The 22,096-nt window shown below is 34.7% G+C and overlaps 1 protein-coding gene across 1 annotated transcript in view; it reads right to left on the bottom strand.

Annotated features, from left to right (window-relative positions):
- The window catches only part of LRRIQ1 (leucine rich repeats and IQ motif containing 1), a gene marked incomplete at both ends in the record, with an annotated part of 111,263 nt that overhangs the window by 58,544 nt on the left and 30,623 nt on the right, over positions 1-22,096 (bottom strand). The window contains 3 exons of the mRNA XM_084306004.1: positions 9,404-9,523; positions 12,140-12,278; positions 14,318-14,791. Coding sequence (XP_084162130.1) covers positions 9,404-9,523; positions 12,140-12,278; positions 14,318-14,791 — 733 coding nt within the window. The remainder of the gene's footprint in view (positions 1-9,403; positions 9,524-12,139; positions 12,279-14,317; positions 14,792-22,096) is intronic.

Raw genomic sequence — 22,096 nt, 5'->3', positions numbered from 1 at the left:
CTTATATTATAACAGAAAAAAAAAAAAAAGCAATCTGAGATGAATTACGAAACAAATAAGATGATAATGCTTGTTTTTATGTTCTATGTAAATTATAGACGTAATATAGGCATTTTACTATATTTATTTCTAAGTCAAAGAACTAGTTTAACTCTGAAAGGCCAATATGTTGGCTGTCATGGGGGTTGAAGTTAACCCACATTTCCAAACGTGGTGGACCTCAGAATCACAAGATCAATAATCACCTGACAAAATTATGAATTACATAAAACTTACTCTTTATACCTCTTTCCTTTTTTCTTTTATTTCATCATTAATTCACTTACTGTTTGAAGGACTCCAACACTTTAGCCAGAATAATTGTTTTATTGGTATTTATATAGTGCTTTTATTCATATTGTATTCCAAGATAAAATAGCAAAAATAGCCAACAGGATATAAATAAGCAAAAGAAAATTAATATAAAAAACTCGATGTACTCATGACTAGCCCCTGGAAATGACAATAGAATATGGAGAATGGGAGGATAAAAAAAAAAATCAACAATTTTATTTTCAAAAATATTTCCACATTACAATTTCACAGAAATAGTGTGTGGAATTCTTTGCATTTAAAAAAAGATTCACCCAGCAGATCACCTGCCTGGATTTGTCTAACTTGTTTCTCCAGACTTCTGCTACCTTTAGTGATGCAATTTATGTCATTCTCGGTCTTTAACATCATCAGTAAAGAAGGAAAGGTTGGACCTGGCACTTAGGTAAATGGTTTAGTGGAGGGACATTGGTAGTAGGGTGATGGTTGGACCAGATGATCTTGAAAGTCTCTTCCAACCTTAATGATTCTATGATTCTATGAGAGGAACACAGCAGTTTCTGTGATTCTATGAATGGCCCCTTTTCCAACAGATTTTACAAAATAGCTCCGCTGTCTACGTTCCAAATAGTTTTTGAAGATTAAGACAATATGCAATAAGAGTAAATAAATAAACACTTAGAATTAATCTTTATAGAATCTTTCTTTATAGAATACAAGTGATGTCTTTGCTTTCTACTTTGTTAGTTTTCAGTTTTTTTTTTTTTTTTTTTTTTTTTTTTTTTATATTTGTATAGTGCAGTTAAGGGCTTGTATGCTCCAAGAAAGTTAATCAGAAACTTAAAATAAAAAGACAAATGAAACGCTACTTTAATCCAAGGTAGAATGTTCAATAGCATTCTATGATTATTTCAAATAGGCTGACAAAGTCTTCTTTTGAGCAATGTGTGCCACAAGAAGAAATACTTTTCCTACTGTTCAACATCTTCTAGGTTAAATGATTGCTCAGGAATTTTGGGTGGTGGGAGTGGGGGATGAGTGGTGAGGAAGAAGGCATCATGTGCTGAATGTTAACCCTGTGGATACTCTCAGTATAAAAGGGCATATGAGAGCAAGTACTATGGTCTGGCCAAAAGTTGTAACTGTCTCTGTTGATTCCTGTCAAACATATTTCACTCTGTGGTACATTTCTTTCAAACATCATGCCACTCTAGGACAGCATATTTAATTTCTATCACACTAAACTTAATTTCTGCCTAAGTAAAGGCAGAAGTCAAGTCCTAAGTATTCCTTGCTAAAACTTTATCCTCTAAAAGCATAAATGATTTTAGAAAAACATGTTAGGGAATTATAAATTTTTAGCTCTTATAGCTGACATAGAAGGACCACGTCAGTTTTCTCTGCTTATTTATGTATGTTTGATAGACTGTGATTGAAAACTGCCTTTGAAATTGAAGATCTGAATATTTTGTGCATTTAGCCTTTTCTTTCATCCAGTCTTGGGAATCAGATTACACTATGGGCTAGTTTTTCTGAGCAACTTGAATTCATATGTAAAGCTTAGTTCAACATTAGAAAGTTGTCAGTTCACAGTGTGACTTTCTAAAAAATTACAAAAGATAAGACAATATCAAATAAGAACATCCTTAACTGAACTATTTGTTGAATTATTTTCCCATTTCCAAAATAACTCAAATTCAGCCTGAATTCTGCCACTTTAAAACTGCGTTTAAATGTGTTGATTTGACCAACTTTACATAAGAAATGTATACAGGCTTCTTAGCTGGACAGATCAGTCCAGTTAAATACAGATACATTTTATAGAGAACATATCTCTGAACTGCAAGTAGTAGGAAAAATAGCCTTTTTCTCTTGGTTTGTCTTTCATGCTTTTTCACATATATTATATGGTGAAGATAAATAGGGTAGTACCCTAATAAAGGTTATTTTAACCTCTGGCAATGCTTCTTTTTCAACTCTGTCTCTATGAAGGACAAGAGGTAAGGGAAGTTTGGCATTGCTGCATTCTCATGATTGCTAGAACCAAACAGCGCTGCAAGCCAAAAGAAAGAGTGCTGCTTATCCTATGGATTCCAAAGAAACATCACAACAATGAATTAACCCCAAGAGATTTTAAAGACTTAAGAAATCTGGTTGATTATTAGAGTACATTCTTTCAAGAAAATTAGAGGACAAGAAGAGTTGTGTAGTTGTCCATTTATAAAAAGGATGTGTTAGAAATTACTGGAAAAGTCACAGTATTCTTTAAAGAAAAACATTTAACAGAATTTTATTGAAGAATGTCTTCTCCGAGTGTATTTTTTTCCAAAATGTTTAAGAAGGTCAGATAACTAACTGTTCTCCTAAATTCTTATATATATACATAATAAATATATACATATATATATATATAATTTATATATAAAATATGTGCATATATGCACAGATGTGATTTCTCTAAATACATATGAGTAAAGCCATACAAATAATTGATTTGGAACTATACACAAATAAATCAATAATTAAAACTTCATGGTCCCAGAAAGTTTTCTTTCACTTAAGTATGTATGTAGATATATAACTTTAACTCTCCACAACCCTGAATTTCATTGTAGTTTATCAAACTCATTCATGACCTACATGACTCACATTTTTTCCAGAATAGCATTTCTGCCTTAAGCCTGACAGTTTTTAAAGGAAGCTTAAGATGTCCCTACTTTTTTTTTTTTTTTTTTTTGAATACACAAATATAAAGTACAGATGGGTAAACAAAAACCACAGTAACCTCAGCTTCAGAGGTTACATGGTTCAAGTAAGGACCAGAAATGAATGCTTCAAAAATCTTTTCAGATGTATATCCCAATCTACCTCAACAAATATCAGGCTCCTGGCACCTTCAGGTCACTCCTGAAATGGCTCTCAGACCCCAAGCACACTCTTCCCCTATTAAAATTACAACAAGCTCCAGGTCTTCCCCTTCCTGATTCTGCCACATTACACAAACGTCCACCTTATCTATGGACTTTAGCTACAAAGTCCCTAGAAGCTTTTTTCTAAATCCTCCTACCTCTGAAGAAATAAAATAAAATAAAATACAAAAATAAAATTAAAAAGACAATGAATTTACACAAACAAAATCTACAAAGCCAGGGAAATCCTCATTTCCACCCCTTAAATAATGTATGCTGAAAGAACACATATTTTCAAAGGAAGATAACCCAAATTGTTCTATCAAGTTTTGTGAAGGAATTCTAAAACCACAATACAAGAGAAAGCTATATTTCAATTTGCAGTTTTGTCAAAGAAAGGGAAGCCAAAAATAACTTAGAAAAAATTATATAATTTAGCTAAACACAGATTCCAAATTATATCTTTAGTGTCATACATCATGAGTGGGTTTTCCTCTGGAAAGTATTTTTTTGAATCTGGCTATTTGACCATTAATTAGATAGAGACAAGCCGTGAAGACAGATTCTATTTAAAAATTAAAAGCATTTCAGTGGTATTATAGAACTGAGATCTCATGGTAGAAGGCCAGAAAGCAATGAGAGCATATTTTGCACCAGCTGTGAAGGCGGGGTGTTAGACATGGTTACAACTCCTTATATCTGTGTTTGTGTTCATCAGAACCTGACTCTGCAACAAGCTACTTCCAGGGCTAAGGATATCTACTAGATAACTGGAAAACATTTCAAGGTTTTATATAAGCATCATTACTGAAACAGGTAGGAAAGAAACCTTATGTATCTGATGATGCCACAGACTAACATGTCATTCATTAATGTAGCAGCTGAAGAAGCAGAATCATATCAAGAGATTCTTTGCATACGTTCATTGAAAAGACTGATCTCCCAATATGTTACTCAAGACAGTCTTTTTTTCTCTATTTTTTAATGAAAAGGATGAATCTGAACAAATCATCAGACACTTTTTTGCTTTTCTGCTACACTGTAACTTCATAACAAATTTCATATAAAAAAGGGATCATATCCTTTGGAGCATAAAACATAGGAAGGCTTGATTCTGATCTGTATTTATAAGCCACATTCCTAAAAGCTACAAGAAATATCATGGGGACCTTATAATCTATAGGATAACTATTTTCTGGCATAAACCAGAAAACAGAAATCATTGACACAAGCACACAGTCACAAGCTCATGGTCTGAGATAAACCACATCATGAAGCATTCATTATCTGAAAAGAAAAAAAAAAACAAACATATTGCGTGTTTCGAGAAATTATACAAATCCGCCTCAGCTCACCTCAAACCCAGTTGACTGGGCTCTTGAGAAGATCTTTGAGCAGTCAGACTGCCTGAACAATAAATCGCAATACAGTAAGGATTCATCACCTTATGCAAATACATTATAGAGGCAACCATATACTCTAGGAACACAGATAATTGATACCCAGCTGCTCTGGCAGGAAAGCAAAAAAAGGCTGTGTGGCTGAGTGTGGTTATATAAAAAATGTGAAGAAAACTCCTGGTCATGAATTTCAAAAGCTGTCAAATGGAATGGGATTTAAAAATTCTATTTAAGCAAACTCAAAAGTAGAACAACCCTTTGTCTCAGAGCAATGGATCTATTCCTTTTGATGAAGGAAGCTGTGATGGATTTCTCTTTAGTTTGGTTGCAACATATAAAGTTATTTTCTTTTTCAAAAAGTATTACTAGATATCCCTAACCAAAAAAAAAAATATATATCAAAAAAATGGTTTTGCAAAATATTTTACCCAATTTCTGTGTCATGTAACTGTCAGTATTGACATCTTGAGGAGAATAAGATATATGTCCACAAACACTGTTCTCAGCAAATAATTGTCTTAAAATTGATCATACTCAATTAGTTCAACCTACTGACACTGACATTTTGCATTTTACTTAAATCATATTCTCATCAAAAAAGTAACAATGCGTATAACCATACATGGTACATGGTTACAAAAAGTAAGAGCTGTGTCAAGAAAATGTGTTGTCAGATTTCATCCACCAGAGGTAAAGAGCTCTGCCTGTAGAGCTCAACATTTGCTACATGGATGGAGTGCTGATGAAAGGTTGTCTTAATATCAGCCTTCTGGAGCATTACAGGCTGGAATTCTGCAAAGTCCACATGAAAGACATGAAAATATCACTGAATACCAGGCTCATACTTTCAGAGACATCTGCTGGCCAGATCTTTCATCTCATCTGGAATAGCCTGTTTGACATTGCACAATACAACAGACAAAACATTACTGCTTTCAATAGGCTCTGAATACCTTTGGCAATATATGGGAGCTGATATGGCTACAAGAAGATACCAGTAATTGTAAAGGTGAAACGATTACTATTCATGCTGTTGTGAGCTAGATAAAGGCCTTTCCTCCAGCTCAGTCACACACAATTCATTTTTCACATGATATGGTGCCAGAGACTTGTAGCAATATATCACTGCTCAATGCGCTTAACTGGAGTAAACAGGTCTTTGGAAAGAGTGCAGTCTTCCCCATGCTGTTTTGTAACCTCAACTTCCACAAAGCACTATGTCTACTGAACTTGTCATAAAGATATTAAACAGTCCTTTAATGAAGACTGGTACCTAATGAGTGACCAGTCTTCATCAGCATAGTGATATTTTAAATGGTTTAAACAGAAGCTTGCACACTAGTGGCTTTGTAAATTGTTAGATAATACAAAATGAAATCATTACAACTGAAATCTTTCATAATGCTGGTATAAAAATAATGACAACATGACAAAACAGTGAACTATTCAAAAAACACTGGGACAAGATTTACTATGTTTGCATTAACTTGTGATAAGAAAATATTTTTTTCCCAATTCACTCATCCTATCCAACAGTGAAATGTGCAGCACAAAATGGTTTCCATCCATTTTTCTCCTCCTTCACATCCTATTATATGGGATCTCTTTGTCCAGCAATATGTACTCCTTCCTACACACTTGTTTGAAGCCCAACGCTTGTTTTTGTTATAACATGGGCCAGAAAAGATTGCCCATCCCGATTTCATAATACATTTTCAGTAGGTCTTTTATAGTTATGCCATGTATTTCTTACAATCTCTTCAGTGAACACAAGATACATGCTTGAAACAAACAAACAAAGGAAAAATTATGACAAACATCACAGGACATAAGAAATTTCTGAATTCAGTTACAGCCAATCTTAAAAATCAAAACACTTAATCACTGAACAAAGGATAACCTTTCTGGGCCTATACATTTAAAATTTATCACATACACAGCTCTGTAGAAAAAAATATATTCTTATACTTTTCATCACAAGATGTTAAGGTTTTGAGTAATTTATTTGACAAGAATCTCAAGTTCAGCCTTTGAGCCTGGTGCGCAAATTAAAATCTCAGTTCATGGTTCTCCTATCATGATCTGAACAAAATAACTTTATTCAAGCACTGTTCCCTAAAAACATGTTTTACTTCTTTCTTAGTAAATTAAACTACGACTTGGAAAAAATCACACCAGAGGGTGATACAGTGCAAGGCTCTCTGGAATGACCTGGCCTCCTCTTTTCATGCCTCCCTGAATTCTTCCTTTTCTCCCTGGCCTCAGAAGCACCTGTCCAAATGTGATTACCTTGCCAACAGACAGATGGAATAAGACTACCCATAGTTCTACAAAACAAAACAAGTAAAAAACAAAGTCACAAGATTATTGACAGGACAGAGTGAAACAACCTCAACTGACACATGGCATATGAGACTCTGGACTACAGGCTGAATAATTCAAAACAGGATGTTTTCCTTCTTTTGTAGATAAGCACAGATATTTCTTTACTGTGTGAAAAACTAAAATCTTCCACTTTCTGCTTTTTATTATTCTAGAAAGAAGCCAAGGATCAGAGAACATCAGCTAATGAGACTCTTCTTTTTTGTATATCACAGAATCACAGAATTGTCTAGGTTGGAAGAGACCTCAAGATCATCAAGTCCAACCTCTGACCTAACACTAACAAGTCCTCCACTAAACCATATCCCTAAGCTCTACATCTAAACGTCTTTTGAAGACTTCCAGGGATGCTGACTCCACCACTTCCCTGGGCAGCCTGTTCCAATGCCTCACAACCCTTTCAGTAAAGAAGTTCTTCCTAACATCTAACCTAAAACTCCCCTGGCTCAACTTAAGCCCATTCCCCCTCGTCCTGTCACCAGGCACATGGGAGAACAGACCAACCCCCACCTCGCTACAGCCTCCTTTAAGGTATTTGTAGAGTGCGATAAGGTCGCCCCTGAGCCTCCTCTTCTCCAGGCTGAACAAGCCCAGCTCCCTCAGCCGCTCCTCGTAGGACTTGTTCTCCAGACCCCTCACCAGCTTCGTCGCCCTTCTCTGGACCCGCTCAAGCACCTCGATGTCCTTCTTGTAGCGAGGGGCCCAAAACTGAACACAGTACTCGAGGTGCGGCCTCACCAGAGCCGAGTACAGGGGGATGATCACTTCCCTAGCCCTGCTGGCCACACTGCTTCTTATACAAGCCAGGATGCTGTTGGCCTTCTTGGCCACCTGAGCACACTGCTGGCTCATATTCAGCTGACTATTAACCAATATTCCCAGGTCCTTCTCCACCTGGCAGCTTTCCAACCATTCCTCTCCCAGTCTGTAGCTCTGCTTGGGGTTATTGCGCCCCAGCTGCAGGACCCGGCACTTGGCCTTGTTGAACTTTATTTATTGTTGAACTCTACATATTTATTTTAAATTAAAATTAAAAAAATAAATCAACCCTAAAATTTAAGCCAGATCTCTACATTTACACACACACATTTCCTGTCTACAAATGGGGATTCTCCAGCATTTTGCATTATCTTACAATAGGATAGTAATTCTGAAAATCCATCTTAAAATACATGTAGATGCTGGAAGAGGGAAGAAAAAATAATATTCTAAGCTATCAAGTCACCAGAAATTAGTTGGTACAAAGTCCAACTATTTTCTAATGGGGACAGGGAAATGGGACATAATAAGAAGGTTGATACTCAGATGACCATAAGCACACGAAGATTCATTAAAAAAAAAATCCTCAGTCATATCCACTTAGGTCTTAAATGATATCAGTTTGCTTTGCTTTACCAGAAACCACAAATAAAAAAGAGAACAAATGTGAACAATTAGAAAACAGACAGATGAATAGGTGAATAAGTCATTAACAGCTGCCTTACTATGCAGAACTAGTCTAGAACCAATGGAGAAAGTATCTATTAAGGCTACAAGGGACAAAATTACCCTAAAGATTCTTGTTTCTTTTCCTTGCTTACTGAATGATATTTCTCTTGTGAACAATTTTATTTTCTACCTAATTATTACTGAATAATTACAAAATTAATAAATTTGAAGCTAGTTTTTATTTCCTAGAACTGAAACTTCTGACCCAATTTAAATGCTTTGAAATTTAAAGGACATTATATAATTTGCAAAAAAAAAAATAATAATAGTAAACATTTCTGGATTTTTTTTCACCTTTTTTTTTTTCTATTGATTTAGCTTTTTTTTTTTTTCTTTTTTTTTTTTTTACCACTGTATTCAGACTTCTGTTCGTTTTAGCACTTCAGAGATAAATGAAGAGCTAATAAGCCTGCTTCACCTCTGTTTTGGGGGAGGGGGTTCTTTTTACTGGAATCCTACAACACTGAATCTCAGCTATATTTTCCGTATTTTCAGCTATATTATTGTTCTCATTGTCTCATGAAAATGAGCAAAATATGTATTAATACATTGTTGGCATTATAATCAGTAACTAAAATACTAAAAAGATAAACATTTTAGAACAAAAGTAGTTGTTTCCTTATTCTCATTTGTTTGTCTTTTAACTGTAGAAATACATGGATTTCTATAGTTGTGACATTAATAGCACAGTAACTATGAGAGCATCTCAAAGAGCAGGAAGCAATCAATCCATGACAAACACATTTAAATGAGTTATATGTACCAAATGCTTCTTTATTTCTGGACATCCAATATGTTAATTCTTGTCCTGGTAGTCTTTTCAATTTCTTTTATTTTCAAAACTTACATGATTGTTTTAGAATAATATTTTTTACATCACACGTAAATTTTTACACTAATGACTATGCTTACTTCATAAAACATGAAATCATCCACATTTATTTCTTCATATTCAGCCTCCACTTCATCACTTTTAACAGCTGCAAGAGCACTGGCCAGTTTCCTTCGCAAAAGAAAGCCCTTCCAAGATGCCTAAACAAAAAATTTAAAGCATGTTATATAAAGTCATAGATCAAACCCAGCTCCAGATTCTCTATGTTATCCCATTACGAAGATAAAACATCTTGGGCCCTGGTTTAATAGCTCAATGATCTGTTTTTTGAACTTTATGTGACATTTAAAACTACAAGACAAATTAAATGCCAGCACATGTCTAAAGCTTAGAGTACTCAGGAGGCTCTCCACAAGTAAGCAGAAAGGAATCCTGCAACTCCCTCAACTACAAACCTGGGTCAACTAATTAATTATTTGACAATTCCTTCAGGGACTATTATAAACTGAAAGGAATGACTACATACAAAAAAGCTGAGTGTTAACTTTCAAATTACTGAGAATAAAAATACACTTATACTAAATGCTTTATAGTTTACAAGTAGCTATTCTGGGAGATATCTCATGCAATTGACCTAGGTCAGTCACTCTCTCTTAACTGTCTAAGATCTTTATTTTAAAAATATTACTGGTAGGAATAACTATATCTAAGAAAAAGAAGGACATTAGGAATTAAATGCTAGAAAAAGAAGCAAGGTGTTACAAACACATGACAAGCTGTAGAATCATACAAAAGAAAAAATTCCAAGAGATCAAAATTAAATAAATGGAATTAAGAATACTAAATTCAATTACCCCCCAAATGATTTGATGTAATTAGAATTCAAGATGCCGTAAGCATTTAAATACTGTGCAAAACACTCTCCTGAAGAGTAGTGTTGTCAGAGTAGTGTTGGCGACATTTAAAGGCTTTGCAATGAAGGCACTAAAACAGGAAGGGTAAATCTCATATTCAGACTTAAAATTTAGCTTATTCATTTTTAATACATGATTTCATAATTGCATAAATTATTGAAAACATTGCTGTCTTTACACGTAAAATTCCTGATTTATATACAAATGATTAAATGTATTAGATCTGCTTTCTAATCATTTCATTGGTGTTATTTTCCTACAGATCTTCATAACCATTCAGAAAGAATATCCTGATATTACAGAGTGATCAACTGAGAAATACATTTCATTCAATAAATACAATTAGTTTTTACAGATGCAAAGGAGAAAACAAGTCGTAATGGTACATACAGAAAGATAAACTGTAAGCCATCTGTTAACACAGATCTATGAATTCACGAACTCAGTGCTCAGTTGAGATCAAGAATGACAAATTATATTACAGCAATTTTTAAGAAATGAGATGAAAATTCATGATATACCTACCTCTGGAATTCAGTGCTAGTCACTTTTTTAAAACAGGATATAATAGAATAAGATAAAGATATAGGGATAAAAGGATAAGAAGCACAGAGTAATGTGAAAAGAGACTAAATTGACTGAGGTTTTATTAAGAAAAGAGTGAATAATGGAGATGGATGTAAGAGACACACAAATCCATAAAGTGCACAGAACGCAAATAGTGAAAGTGTATTTATTTCCGTATTAACTTTGGAAATCAAATTTGTAAAAGGTTTGGAAAAAAAAAAAAGTAAAAACATTTTATTCAGTATATAATTTTGTAGAACTCAACACTTCAATATAAAGTAGAGGCCAAATAGGTTCAGAAATATATTTTAATATACTAGTAATATAATAGTACATATTATATTAATATTTACATATATTTTATTGATAGTATATTAATATAATATATTTTAATAAAATGTTCAATATATTAATAATTATTAATATTATTAATGTATTATTAAACCAATATATTTTTATCTATTTTTATATATTTTTTCTATTTTACAAACATATACTTTTATATTTTTATATATTTATATGCTAATATAGCAATATGTAGTAATTAAAATGCTAATATATTATACTAATATATACTAACATACTTTACATATTTTAATGTAATAAATTTAATATACTAGCTACAGACTATACTCCAGAAACAAACTTAGCGATACTAGCTACATTAATTTAAAAATGTAGAAAAATCCATGAACCCTGGCAACTTGTCATATAGATGCTATATCTGTTTAGCAAACTAAGCAGAGCCAAGGCATGGACTTGAGTTCACACACACAGTAATCCATTCTGTTTAACCATTAGCCCAGTATGGTACTGGTATGGTACAACATAGGCCCTGGTGTGTTCTCAATGGCAGTATGAATGTGGCAGTCCTATCTTCTGAGAGATGGGAAGAGAAGGAAAGGCATGAGTAGGTTGGATGGGAGAGAAAGGAAGAGCAGTTAGTTGTACAGATACGAGATATGTTATACCACTTATGCAGCCAGTGTCTGTCATTTTAGTAGCATAGACACACACCAGTAAGAACACAGGCACAATATGCACTAAAACACGGTATTAAAATAATAGTAATAATAATAAAAAAGCTAATTCAGGGAAAATATTTGTTGAATAAAGGGCAAATATTTTTATGCTTCTACAGAACATTTTTTGTAAAGAAAGCTTTTAGAAACTTCAATCTTACAATTTTTAAATAAAGCACACAAAAAAAAATTAATTACAAAACTATTGATAATATCATTATCATAAGTAATAATAGATAGAAGATGACAAATACACAAAATTAGATTCTTTCTTATTTAATTGGAAAATAAGTACAGAATGCCGCGAACTAACCTGGATTAGTGTGGCAGCTTCATTCTTCCGTCTTGAAACCTCTGTAAAATGATCATTCCTTGTTTTGGTGCAGTTATTTTTCCTCCTGGCATGGTACTTCTTCCAAAGGGACTGGATCATTGATGCTGCCATATGCAGCCTAGTAAGGAATAAGTACCTTTATGGATAACATAACCTCACCAGCAAAAAGGGATTATCATAGCTGCCTAACTATAACTAAAAAAAAAACCTGAAAGAATAGTGTTATGCCCTGAGAAAAATAGAATGCTCTACCATTAAACTGTAAAGAAATTACAGCACAGATGTGATGCACATGTACAGAAACACAGGAGGATATTTACAACATTTGGAAGACCAATTTATCTAAGAGAACTACTCTACTGGGTATTGTTCCTTTTACATTAACTAGAGAAGAAGTGTCTTTTCAAAATGGTTATCAGGAGCAGAAGTAGCTTAATAATGACTGAAAGATTGGAAAGATCCACTTATCTCCACAGTCTATATAGAAAAATACTGAAGTGAAATAAGGTGAATGCTGAAAACTGCATGATAAGAATAATTCCAATAGAGCAGATGGGAAAACGTTTTAAGATAGGAACGTTTTCTAAGTCACTTATTGTTTAAAAAGCACTGATTACAGGTTACTTAGATTTGCTAAGTGATTGAACTCCCTAAACATAAGGTTAATTAATTAATTGTTTCTGATGGAGAAAAAGTTTAATGGGAGCTTTGCATTATGACATTATTATCTTGGAATCCTTCTCTCCACAAAATTCTCATTTCAGCTTCCTAGTGGGTTTAATAAAATGTGTCTAAATTTCCCCCAGACTTCACATATTTTACACTTTACAATCTGTAGTGCATTTATTTAAATAATAGAGTACTCTTCAGTGAAAAAGACAATCCAGCACAAGTCACAGCACACTTCAGAGGTTAAGCCAGAAGAAAGGAGTACATAAAATATTCCTTTTTCCAAGCATTTTTTCCTTAAAATGTGTTTATTAAGTTTACCAACCTCAAAACATGGTTTATTTATAAGCTTTGCATCCATAAAAAATGATCTGAGTTTAAAAAAAAATATTTAAGTTTATATTCTGCATTGAAGAGAACTGTTCAACAACTGGCTACAGAATGAATTTAAAATTCTAAGAACTCTAAATACACTTTTCAAAAAGATTTTTTTTGAGGCACTCAACTGCCATAATAGACTACTGTAGTCCGATTTTCTAATTTCTGAGAGGCAATGATGAATTCTATAGTCTTCCTGAATAATAATTTTTATGACATATTGTTAGTGTCTTAAAAATCAACCAACTAACCACTACTGCCCATTTACAATAAGTCTAACCAGCATGAAGAAGCACACCTTCCCATGCTTGATTCTCACACAGTATTCAATATGCATACTTTTGAAACTGAATACTTATGAAGCTATAACTAAAAGTTTGTATCTCCAGGGCAAAATTTCTGGGCAAAATAGCTTCTATTTTCCCTGACTGTACATCCAGAACATCTGTACATACCAGCAACAGATACATTCTGAAGAGGTAATAAACCAGTCTGTTTTATGCAAGAGAGAATTTAGGGGCACAGAACAAGTTGAACTGGCCCTTCACCCCTGCCTCTACTTGTAAGAAGTGGGTTGAGGCATGTTGGAGGAGTACCAAGGGCAGGGCAGACTGTTAGCTCTTCAGTCATCACAACAGCAGGAGCCTGGCCTAAGGTCAAGGGAGTCAGATAGTAGATTTAAGCAACTTTTCCATCTTGCTTTCTAAATGATGCCAACTGTAAATTTTACACAGACGAATCTTGAGTGCCTAACGAACAATACAGCAAAAAACTTACACTGGTTTGTAGTTCAAACTACCTCAAAATTCCAACAAACCACCAAGCCTTTTCATCTTTAATGTTGTAAATTACTTGTGCATTTAAGAGTTGGTGTCACGACAGTATTGCAAAAAAGAAGGAAAAGTTAGGAGGCCAAGTGAAAGTTTCAAAATTCTCTTATTAGTATTTAATAGTCCAGTCTGCATCACCTTAAAGTACTTTGCTGTCTAATAAGCTTCAGAATATTACTTTCACACTATCAGATCACACATCTATGTTTTAAACAAGAAATTCTCACTTATTGCCTATCCATCTAATATATCTGAAAGCAGTCCAACACCCATGTCTTACCTTTCTGTATCATTATCAAAATGCTTAAGATCTCTTCTCACATTACTTGATATAACTGACTGTTGCAATGTGAGCTGGGCTGACATGTTATTGTTGCCTTTGCTCTCCTCACTGTAATTAATACAAGATTCGATGTTCTTCTGCTTCACTTTATGATCTTCTTTATTTTCCTTTTGGTGCACAGGTATGGAGGAGTTAATGAATGTGGCCTTACTATGGCCAGTAGTAATCCATCTTTCAGAAGGATCCAACAAGACCTGTTTATTTTCTGTCGCACCCATGATAAAGAGGTTATTTTCCTGTAGGCAGCCAGTGGATGTTTGCTTTAAATGATTTTGCAGTGCTTCTGGTCTATCTCTGTCAGTAATGTTTAGTTCACCATACTCATGCGCACATCGATGTTCAATGCTAAGTTTCATTAACTGATTAAAATACCAGCATTGTCTCTGTGCAGCATCAATGGAAGAGGCAATTCTGAAGAAAGATAAAAATGTTATCACATATTTCAGGCTGTAAGAACACTTCAAAAATATATATTTCCTCTATTAATTCCTACACTACTCCATATTTTCATGTATCCTTACTTGTTTTCTTATTCTTACAGTTAACAGTAATTACTCTAAAAATTAGTTTCAGCATTTAAAAATCTTAACTACACTTTTTTGGTAGTATCTCAAATATACTAAGACATATTAGCTTTTTTATTTTAATTTATGTCTTTTTGTTTTTCAATGGCTTCAGTCTGAAATAGGCATTATGACATGCATTTCACTGTTCATTTTCTATGTGGTTACAAAGCCAAAAATTTTAGAGGCAAATTTTAGAGATGTAATCTTTTTTTTTTTTTTTTTTTTTTTTTTTGGGAACTACGGTATCTAGTATAAAAATAACAGTAACTTTTGAATTTACATTAGAACTACAACAAGAAAACCCAAACTTAGATTCAAACCAACAAACCACAATGTCTAAAGAGAATTTACAAGAATGGAAACTTTTAAATGTCAATACTTTTATTAATATATAGGAAGATGCCACACTAAACTTCAGGAAGAGTTAAAATTCTCTGCATTTTTTTCCCTGGTTAAATACTAGTGGAGTTTCCTGGTTAAATACTAGTGGAGTTCCTGCAGATCTTTGTTCACTTGACTTATAGTCAAGTGAATTGAGGAATTAATAGAGGAAATATTTTATAATAAGCTGTATAAGCCTGGTATACCAATGAAATAGAGTAATACTAATAATAGAGTAATAATAGAGTAATAGAGTAATATAATAATAATATAATAATAATAATAGAGTAATAGAGTAATATAATAATAATATAATAATAATAGAGTAATAGAGCCATACAAAGCATCTGATTTCCCATCTGATTGTCAGAAAGAGCCCAGCAACATTAGCCAATGAAGTCTGGCTCTGATTAGTTGTGCTACATCATCCAAGTGACTAGGGCAAATATGAACTAATTGTTACAGATACAGAAGGCTGCCTGTATTTGGACAGTGTTTATCTATTGTAATAGGTAGCAGGTAATTTTGGAACCCGCAAAATGTTTTCCTTTGATACCACAGATAGATGCAGAGATCTGTAATCTGGAGCTATTTTCAGAGGAGCAAAAAGTCAATTCTAGGTCAGCAACACAAGATAAAAAAGTTGAAATAAGATCAATTCTCTTGGGGGTCTGGAAAAATTAGGTCCTAAGATAATAGCTTGAATAACAGAATTTCCTGTTCATCATTCTTAAAAGGCAAAGTTTTTATAATATTTTACTGTGAAAAGTCTATTTAACTAAATAACTATTTCCTCTAGTAAAGTTTAACTAAGAACTTTGTAGACTTTTAAGAACACATAGATCTTACTGGAGGAAAACAGGCACTCTTTGTTAGTGCAAGTTCAGTACTGTCATGTAAAATATGAACAGCTAAATTTGAAGCCAAATCCACACAGCGTAATTATACAACTCATGCATTAGCTGTACAGTGGATTGCCCATTACACAATATTTTCTTTCCTGTTAATTCCACAAATACAGTAACAATTCCTCAAAAGATTTAAACCATCACAAATATTTGCTTGAGGATCTAAAAAGTTCTACCTGTCTCCTCCCACACAGTAAGTACAGTAACTTATTCAATAAGAAATACTAGTAAAATATTTCAGAAATTTGGTGAGAAGAATTAAAAAATAACATGGGAAAAAAAAAAAAAAAACCACAAACATGATCTTTTACATAATAGGCAAAATAAGCTTTTGTATGATGAAAAGTACACTCCTATACTATTATCCTAAGTATACTTGTTCATTCTCAACCAACAAAAAAAAAACAACAAACAGGAAGGAAGGAAAGAAGGGAGGGGAAGAAGGGGGAAGGGAGGAAACTGTTAACAGAACAGGATGCTTGTGCATCTTCTCCCTTGTCAGGTCTAGCAGCACCTTGAACTCTTTCACTCTTTCAGTGTCTATGCACATGGCAAGTAGGAACAGCAGGGGAGGTTGAAGACAACAGGAAATTCAGGTGGGAAATAACTGTGGTCACCAGGGATCATATGTTTTTTGTTTGTTTGTTTGTTTTTTCCACAAGCAGCTTTTGGGAGGTTACTAAATAACTGTAACTGTATTTGGGATTCTCCTGCACAATTAAACTTCAAAGGGCAGACAACAACAACTATAAACAAATAAAAGAAAAAGTAAAAAGGGGAGGGGAGAAGAGGGAAGACAAAACACTGTTCAGGAAGGTTGTGGCAGGATCATCCTATCAAAGCACTGCAGATTTCTCAGTGTCTTGACTGCATTCTTGATACCAGAGACTGGGTCCTGAAGACCACTTACTCAAACCACAAAAAGGAAGCAGCTATCATGGAAAATATGCAGGATTGATTTACTTTTTTACTGGGGAAAAATAAAGAAAAAACAACAAAAGAAAAGCCAACCACATACTAGGGAGGAGAAAAAACAAAGAAAGAAATATGTAAGTATTAAGACTTTTGATACCATAATATTTCCTTTATCATTACTGTAAATTTGCCTTTGAGACCTTTTTGGCTTTATAGATCAAGGGGTCTCGTCACACTAACTCTTCTGAAATTGCTTCTTAGTTAAAATACAAACAACATTTTAAGTGTAAGTTGGCATCTAGACAAAAGAAGAACTGTGATCACCCTGACAGAAGCACCAGTGTCCCTATTCTCAGGATGCTTACTAAGTCATGTAATGTTGAATACAGCAGACTAACTGCAGCAAGTTTTACAACTTCCAGCTTTGATGAGCACATTGCCTTGTGTTAAATGGCCAGTCACCCAGAGTCTTGATCAGATCTTAACCAGTGAAAGCATATTATATCCCATGTAAATTTTAGAACAGCCACAAAGCTTCTGCACTGGGAGAAGGGAATACTAAAACAGAAGAGGAGAAGATGGGTCTTCATCATAAGATTCACAAGATTTTATCTTCATCATAAGATCACAAGATTTGACTGTACTCATACAGCAGCCTTGCTCATACTTCAGGACCAAGATATTACTTTCACAAAAAAATGCTATGAACAGAAGGCTACCTGTAGCCTTCTAACAAAAAAGACATCTCTCGACTTGAGTTAAGGTTTTCCAGAGACTTCAAGGAAAGATAAAAGCACTAGAATCAGATTGTAATCCACATGGAAGTTTAAGCTTTGAAAGCTTGCCTACAGAACTGTTAAAAGACCATATTTTACATAGAATTTCATCCTGCAATGACCACTATGTTATTCAAAGATCATCATTTTGTCAGAATGAGACAGTAAAAATGATATGGAATAGTCAGTAGAACAAACCTTTTGGAGGCCAAAAAGTCAGTTGACAAAGAAGCCAGTTCTACCCAGCACTGGCAGTTATCTCCTGGTCACTGCTATCCTGGTGAGGCCACACCTGGTGGTATTTTGTTCAGTTCTGGGTTCCCCAGTACAAGAGGGACATAGAAGTACTGGAGCAAGTGCAGAGGAGGGATTCAGTCCTAAAATGATTAGGACTGAAGCACCTGTAATAAAAGGACAGACTGAGAGAACCGGGCCTGTGTAGCCTGGAAAAGAGAAGACTGAGCAGAGACTTCATCAATGTGTATAAATATCTGAGGGGAAGGTGTTGAGAGGATCAAGCCAGTCTTTTCAGTTGTGCTCAGCAACACGACAAGAGATTCCAGCTGAATACGAGAGAGCACTTCCTTACTGTGAGGGTGACAGAGCACTGGCACAGGCTGCCAAAAGAGTTTGTGGAGTCTTCATCTCTAGAAATACTCAAAACCCACCTGGATGCCATCCTGTGCAATGTGTTCTAGGTGTCCTGCCCAGCAGGGAGTTGGACTAGATGATCTTCAGAGGTCCCTTCCTACCTCAGCCATTCTGCGATTCTGTGATTATTCTACCCCTAACTGTGTGCTAGTTAAAATTATGCTTAATGTCATTTTGCAGCTCTATTGTGATTTTCATTAGTCAGTTAGTTAACTTTTGTTAAAATACAAATCGTCATTCAATCATGTTTGTAAGTCCTTTACAAACACATGGAAAAAGACCATTGTTTACATATTCTCTCCTGCAAACCTGCTTATGAAATTCCTGTCATTTTCACTATATCATACATACAAGTATTTATAAAGTTCCAGTAGCCAGACACCTGATTAATGAAAACAAATTACTGTAGCCAAGGTATTGTGTTAGTTTTTTAAATGATTACTCATTACAAGACAAGCATGCTAAGAACAGTGAACTTGCATGCAGAAACAGCACAAACAATTGAACTGAGCAGCAGTGGTGTATGAAACATGGATTAGGGAAGCAAGCAGTGATTACTTTTGGCAGCTTACATACTTGAGGTCACACCTACAGGGGCTCATAACTTAGCAAGACGTGAAACAGACAGAAGTTTGCTCTATTTTTGGCCTGTTCTTTAGCAACTTCACATTAATTCAGTCTGTTTGGAGAAAGTATTGCCGTATGTACATATAATAGCTGTGCTTTTAAGGCTTATATACAAGCCTATTGTTTAGTTGCTTTCACAAACTGCAGTTTTCAATGGTTGTTAAATCATCCAGAAAAGGTATTTTTAATCAAAATGAAACACAGAGGTCTTTAACACACACACACAAAAAATCATTTTGACACTAAATTTGATGCAATATGCTTCAACTATCTCAAAGTTATAAATTCAGAAGTTTTTGTGGATGAATTATTGAAACCTAAAAAAAAAAAAACAACAACCAACAACATACCAAAACAAACAAACTTTTTAAAAAAAAAAAAAACAACAACAAAAAAGAAACATACACTCAGGAAAGAAAATACATTTATACCATCTCTTCTTCTTCCCACTGTTGCTCTTCTCAAACATCTGCAAACTCCTTCTACCAAAACTTACACAGAATCATAGACAAATTCTCACTGCAAGAAACCCAGTAGGTCTCTGGTCCAATCTCCTGCTTCAGAGCAACGTTAGCTCTGAGATCAGACCAGGTTGCTCAGGGCTTTTTCCAGTCATGTCTTGAAAATCTCCATGAGTGGAGACTGCACAACCTTTCTGAGCAAACTGTTGCAATGCCTATCCTAATGGTGAAAAGGTTTTTCCTTATGCCCAGTTGTATGCGGTCTGGTTGGAATGGAGTTCATTCTCTTTATAGCAGCCTGTATGGTGCTGTGGCTACAACTGTTTTGATAGCACACCAGTAAACAGTGTGCTATCAAAACCATTGCTGAAAAATGCTTGTACACCATCACGGCCTTCTCTGTTTCTCACTCTGTCACCCTCAGTGGATGAGCTGGAAGTAGCCTGGCCAGCTGACCTGAAATGACCAAAATGAGACTTCTTCCTATATGTCTTGCTAAGCAATAAAAGTGGGGTGTAGTCTATCCAAGGCAGCCATTGTTTGGAGAATGGCTAGGAATTGGCCTTTTGGTGGGAGGTGCTGAATGATTGTTTTTCCATCACTTGGGTGTTTTGTTTTTGTTTTCTTCTCTGCCCTTGCCCCCTTTATTTCACTTATTAAACTGTTTTTATCTCAGTCCATGGGATTTTCTCACTTCTTTGATTCTCTCCCCTATCTTTCTGCAGGGAGTGGGAAGAAGCAAACAAGCAGTTACTGTGTTCTTAGTTACTGGCTAGGATCAACCCACCATACCAGTCTGAACTTCCTTTTTATCAGCTCAGGTCCATCCTCCTGCTATGCATCACTGCAAAGAGCTTGGATCTGTCTTCTCAGGCACTTGCTCAAAACTCCTGACCATCTCAGGGGCAATGCACTGAAATTGTTCCAGTTCATTCATGTGTTTTATGCATTGATGACACCAAATACTGGAGGCTATTTTAGATGCAAGGGCTAAACACGGGGGGATAATCACTTCCCACCATCTACTGTCCATGTTCCTCCAGATACAGCCCAGGATGTTGTTAAACTTCTTTGGTATCAGGGCAGACTGCTGTCTTACATTCACTTTCTTATCCATCCAGACCCAAAGGTCCTTTTCAGCAGTGATGCTCCCCAGCCAGCCAGTCCCAACCTGTACTGCAAAAAGAGGTAACTCCTTCAAAATTAAAAACAAACAAACAAACGCAACTTTTCACTTGTCCTTGTTGAATTCACAGACTCCTGTTGGTGTCTCTCTCCAATTTGTCTAGGTCCTTCTGAATGGTAGCCCTGCACTCAGATATATAAACCATTTCCCCCAAATTTGATGTCACCTGCAAGCATGGTAAGGGCACACTCCATCTCCAGCTCCATGTCATTGATAAAGATGTTAGAGGGACAAGTCTCAGTGTCCAGAAGGTAGCATCAACTACTAATAATGGATGGTCTGAGCCTGACAATCCAAAAAATTTTTACCTGTCTAGCTGTACATTCTTACAGACCCTGGTTACATAAACAATTCAATTTTGTGGATATTACTTTTCTCTCCCACTTTTTATTATCTTATAGAAGTGCACGTAGAAGTATGATATTCTACTACAGCTCTATGATGATCATACCATAATTAGAGATTACCATTTCTTCTGCAAAGGTTTTCAATGAAACAGGTCCTAAATTCTGGATGTAAGAAAATTTTCTCTACCATAAAGGAAAAGTAACACTTTTTTTTTTTTTTTGCCTTTCCTGTTTTCCTTTTAAGAAAGAACATTATTTCAAATGGTAAATTTTCAAATAGATTAGGAAGTGTCAGCTTTCCATCTGCAAACCAGAAACCAAAAATTACAAAAGTAGATAAAAAGTGTTCTTGAGGGTTTAATGGAGAAATGTATGAGTTCCAGGAACCACCTAAATACTACATCTGTTGAAAAAAAACTCCATGATCTAACTTCTCCCCAAACTAATTTCAATATAATACTTAAAACAAACATCTTTTCAAATAAATCTCAGTTCTGAGAGCAATGAAGATTCTATTGGAACATCAAATAATAAATGAAAATAATAACCTTTAATACCTTTAGGTATTAACAAGACCCCATAAACATAGAGGCTAATATGTAAACAAAAAATAGCTAGATTCTGAAACAATGTGGGTATTTCTCCTGACCCAACAAAGTACACAAGCAGAAATTCAGACTAAAGTATCATAAAATATTACATGCTTCACCTGTTCTGGGATAACGTTCAATACCTGGCAGGATCAAGAAAACTATCTTTTCAAACACCAGCAGACAAATCGGATATTAAAAGGACTACAGGGATATTTTAAAACCTGCTAGGAAATGAAAAGGAATTAAGAAAGAAGAAAATGAGCAATATTCCCAAGTGCAAAAATATGAGAGGTTTGGTATATACA

Source organism: Netta rufina (genome assembly GCF_964035555.1).
Source record: "Netta rufina genome assembly, chromosome: 1".
NCBI lineage: Eukaryota > Metazoa > Chordata > Aves > Anseriformes > Anatidae > Netta > Netta rufina.
The sequence above is the reverse complement of the archived record's forward strand: the minus strand, read 5'-3'. Positions and strand labels throughout refer to the sequence as shown.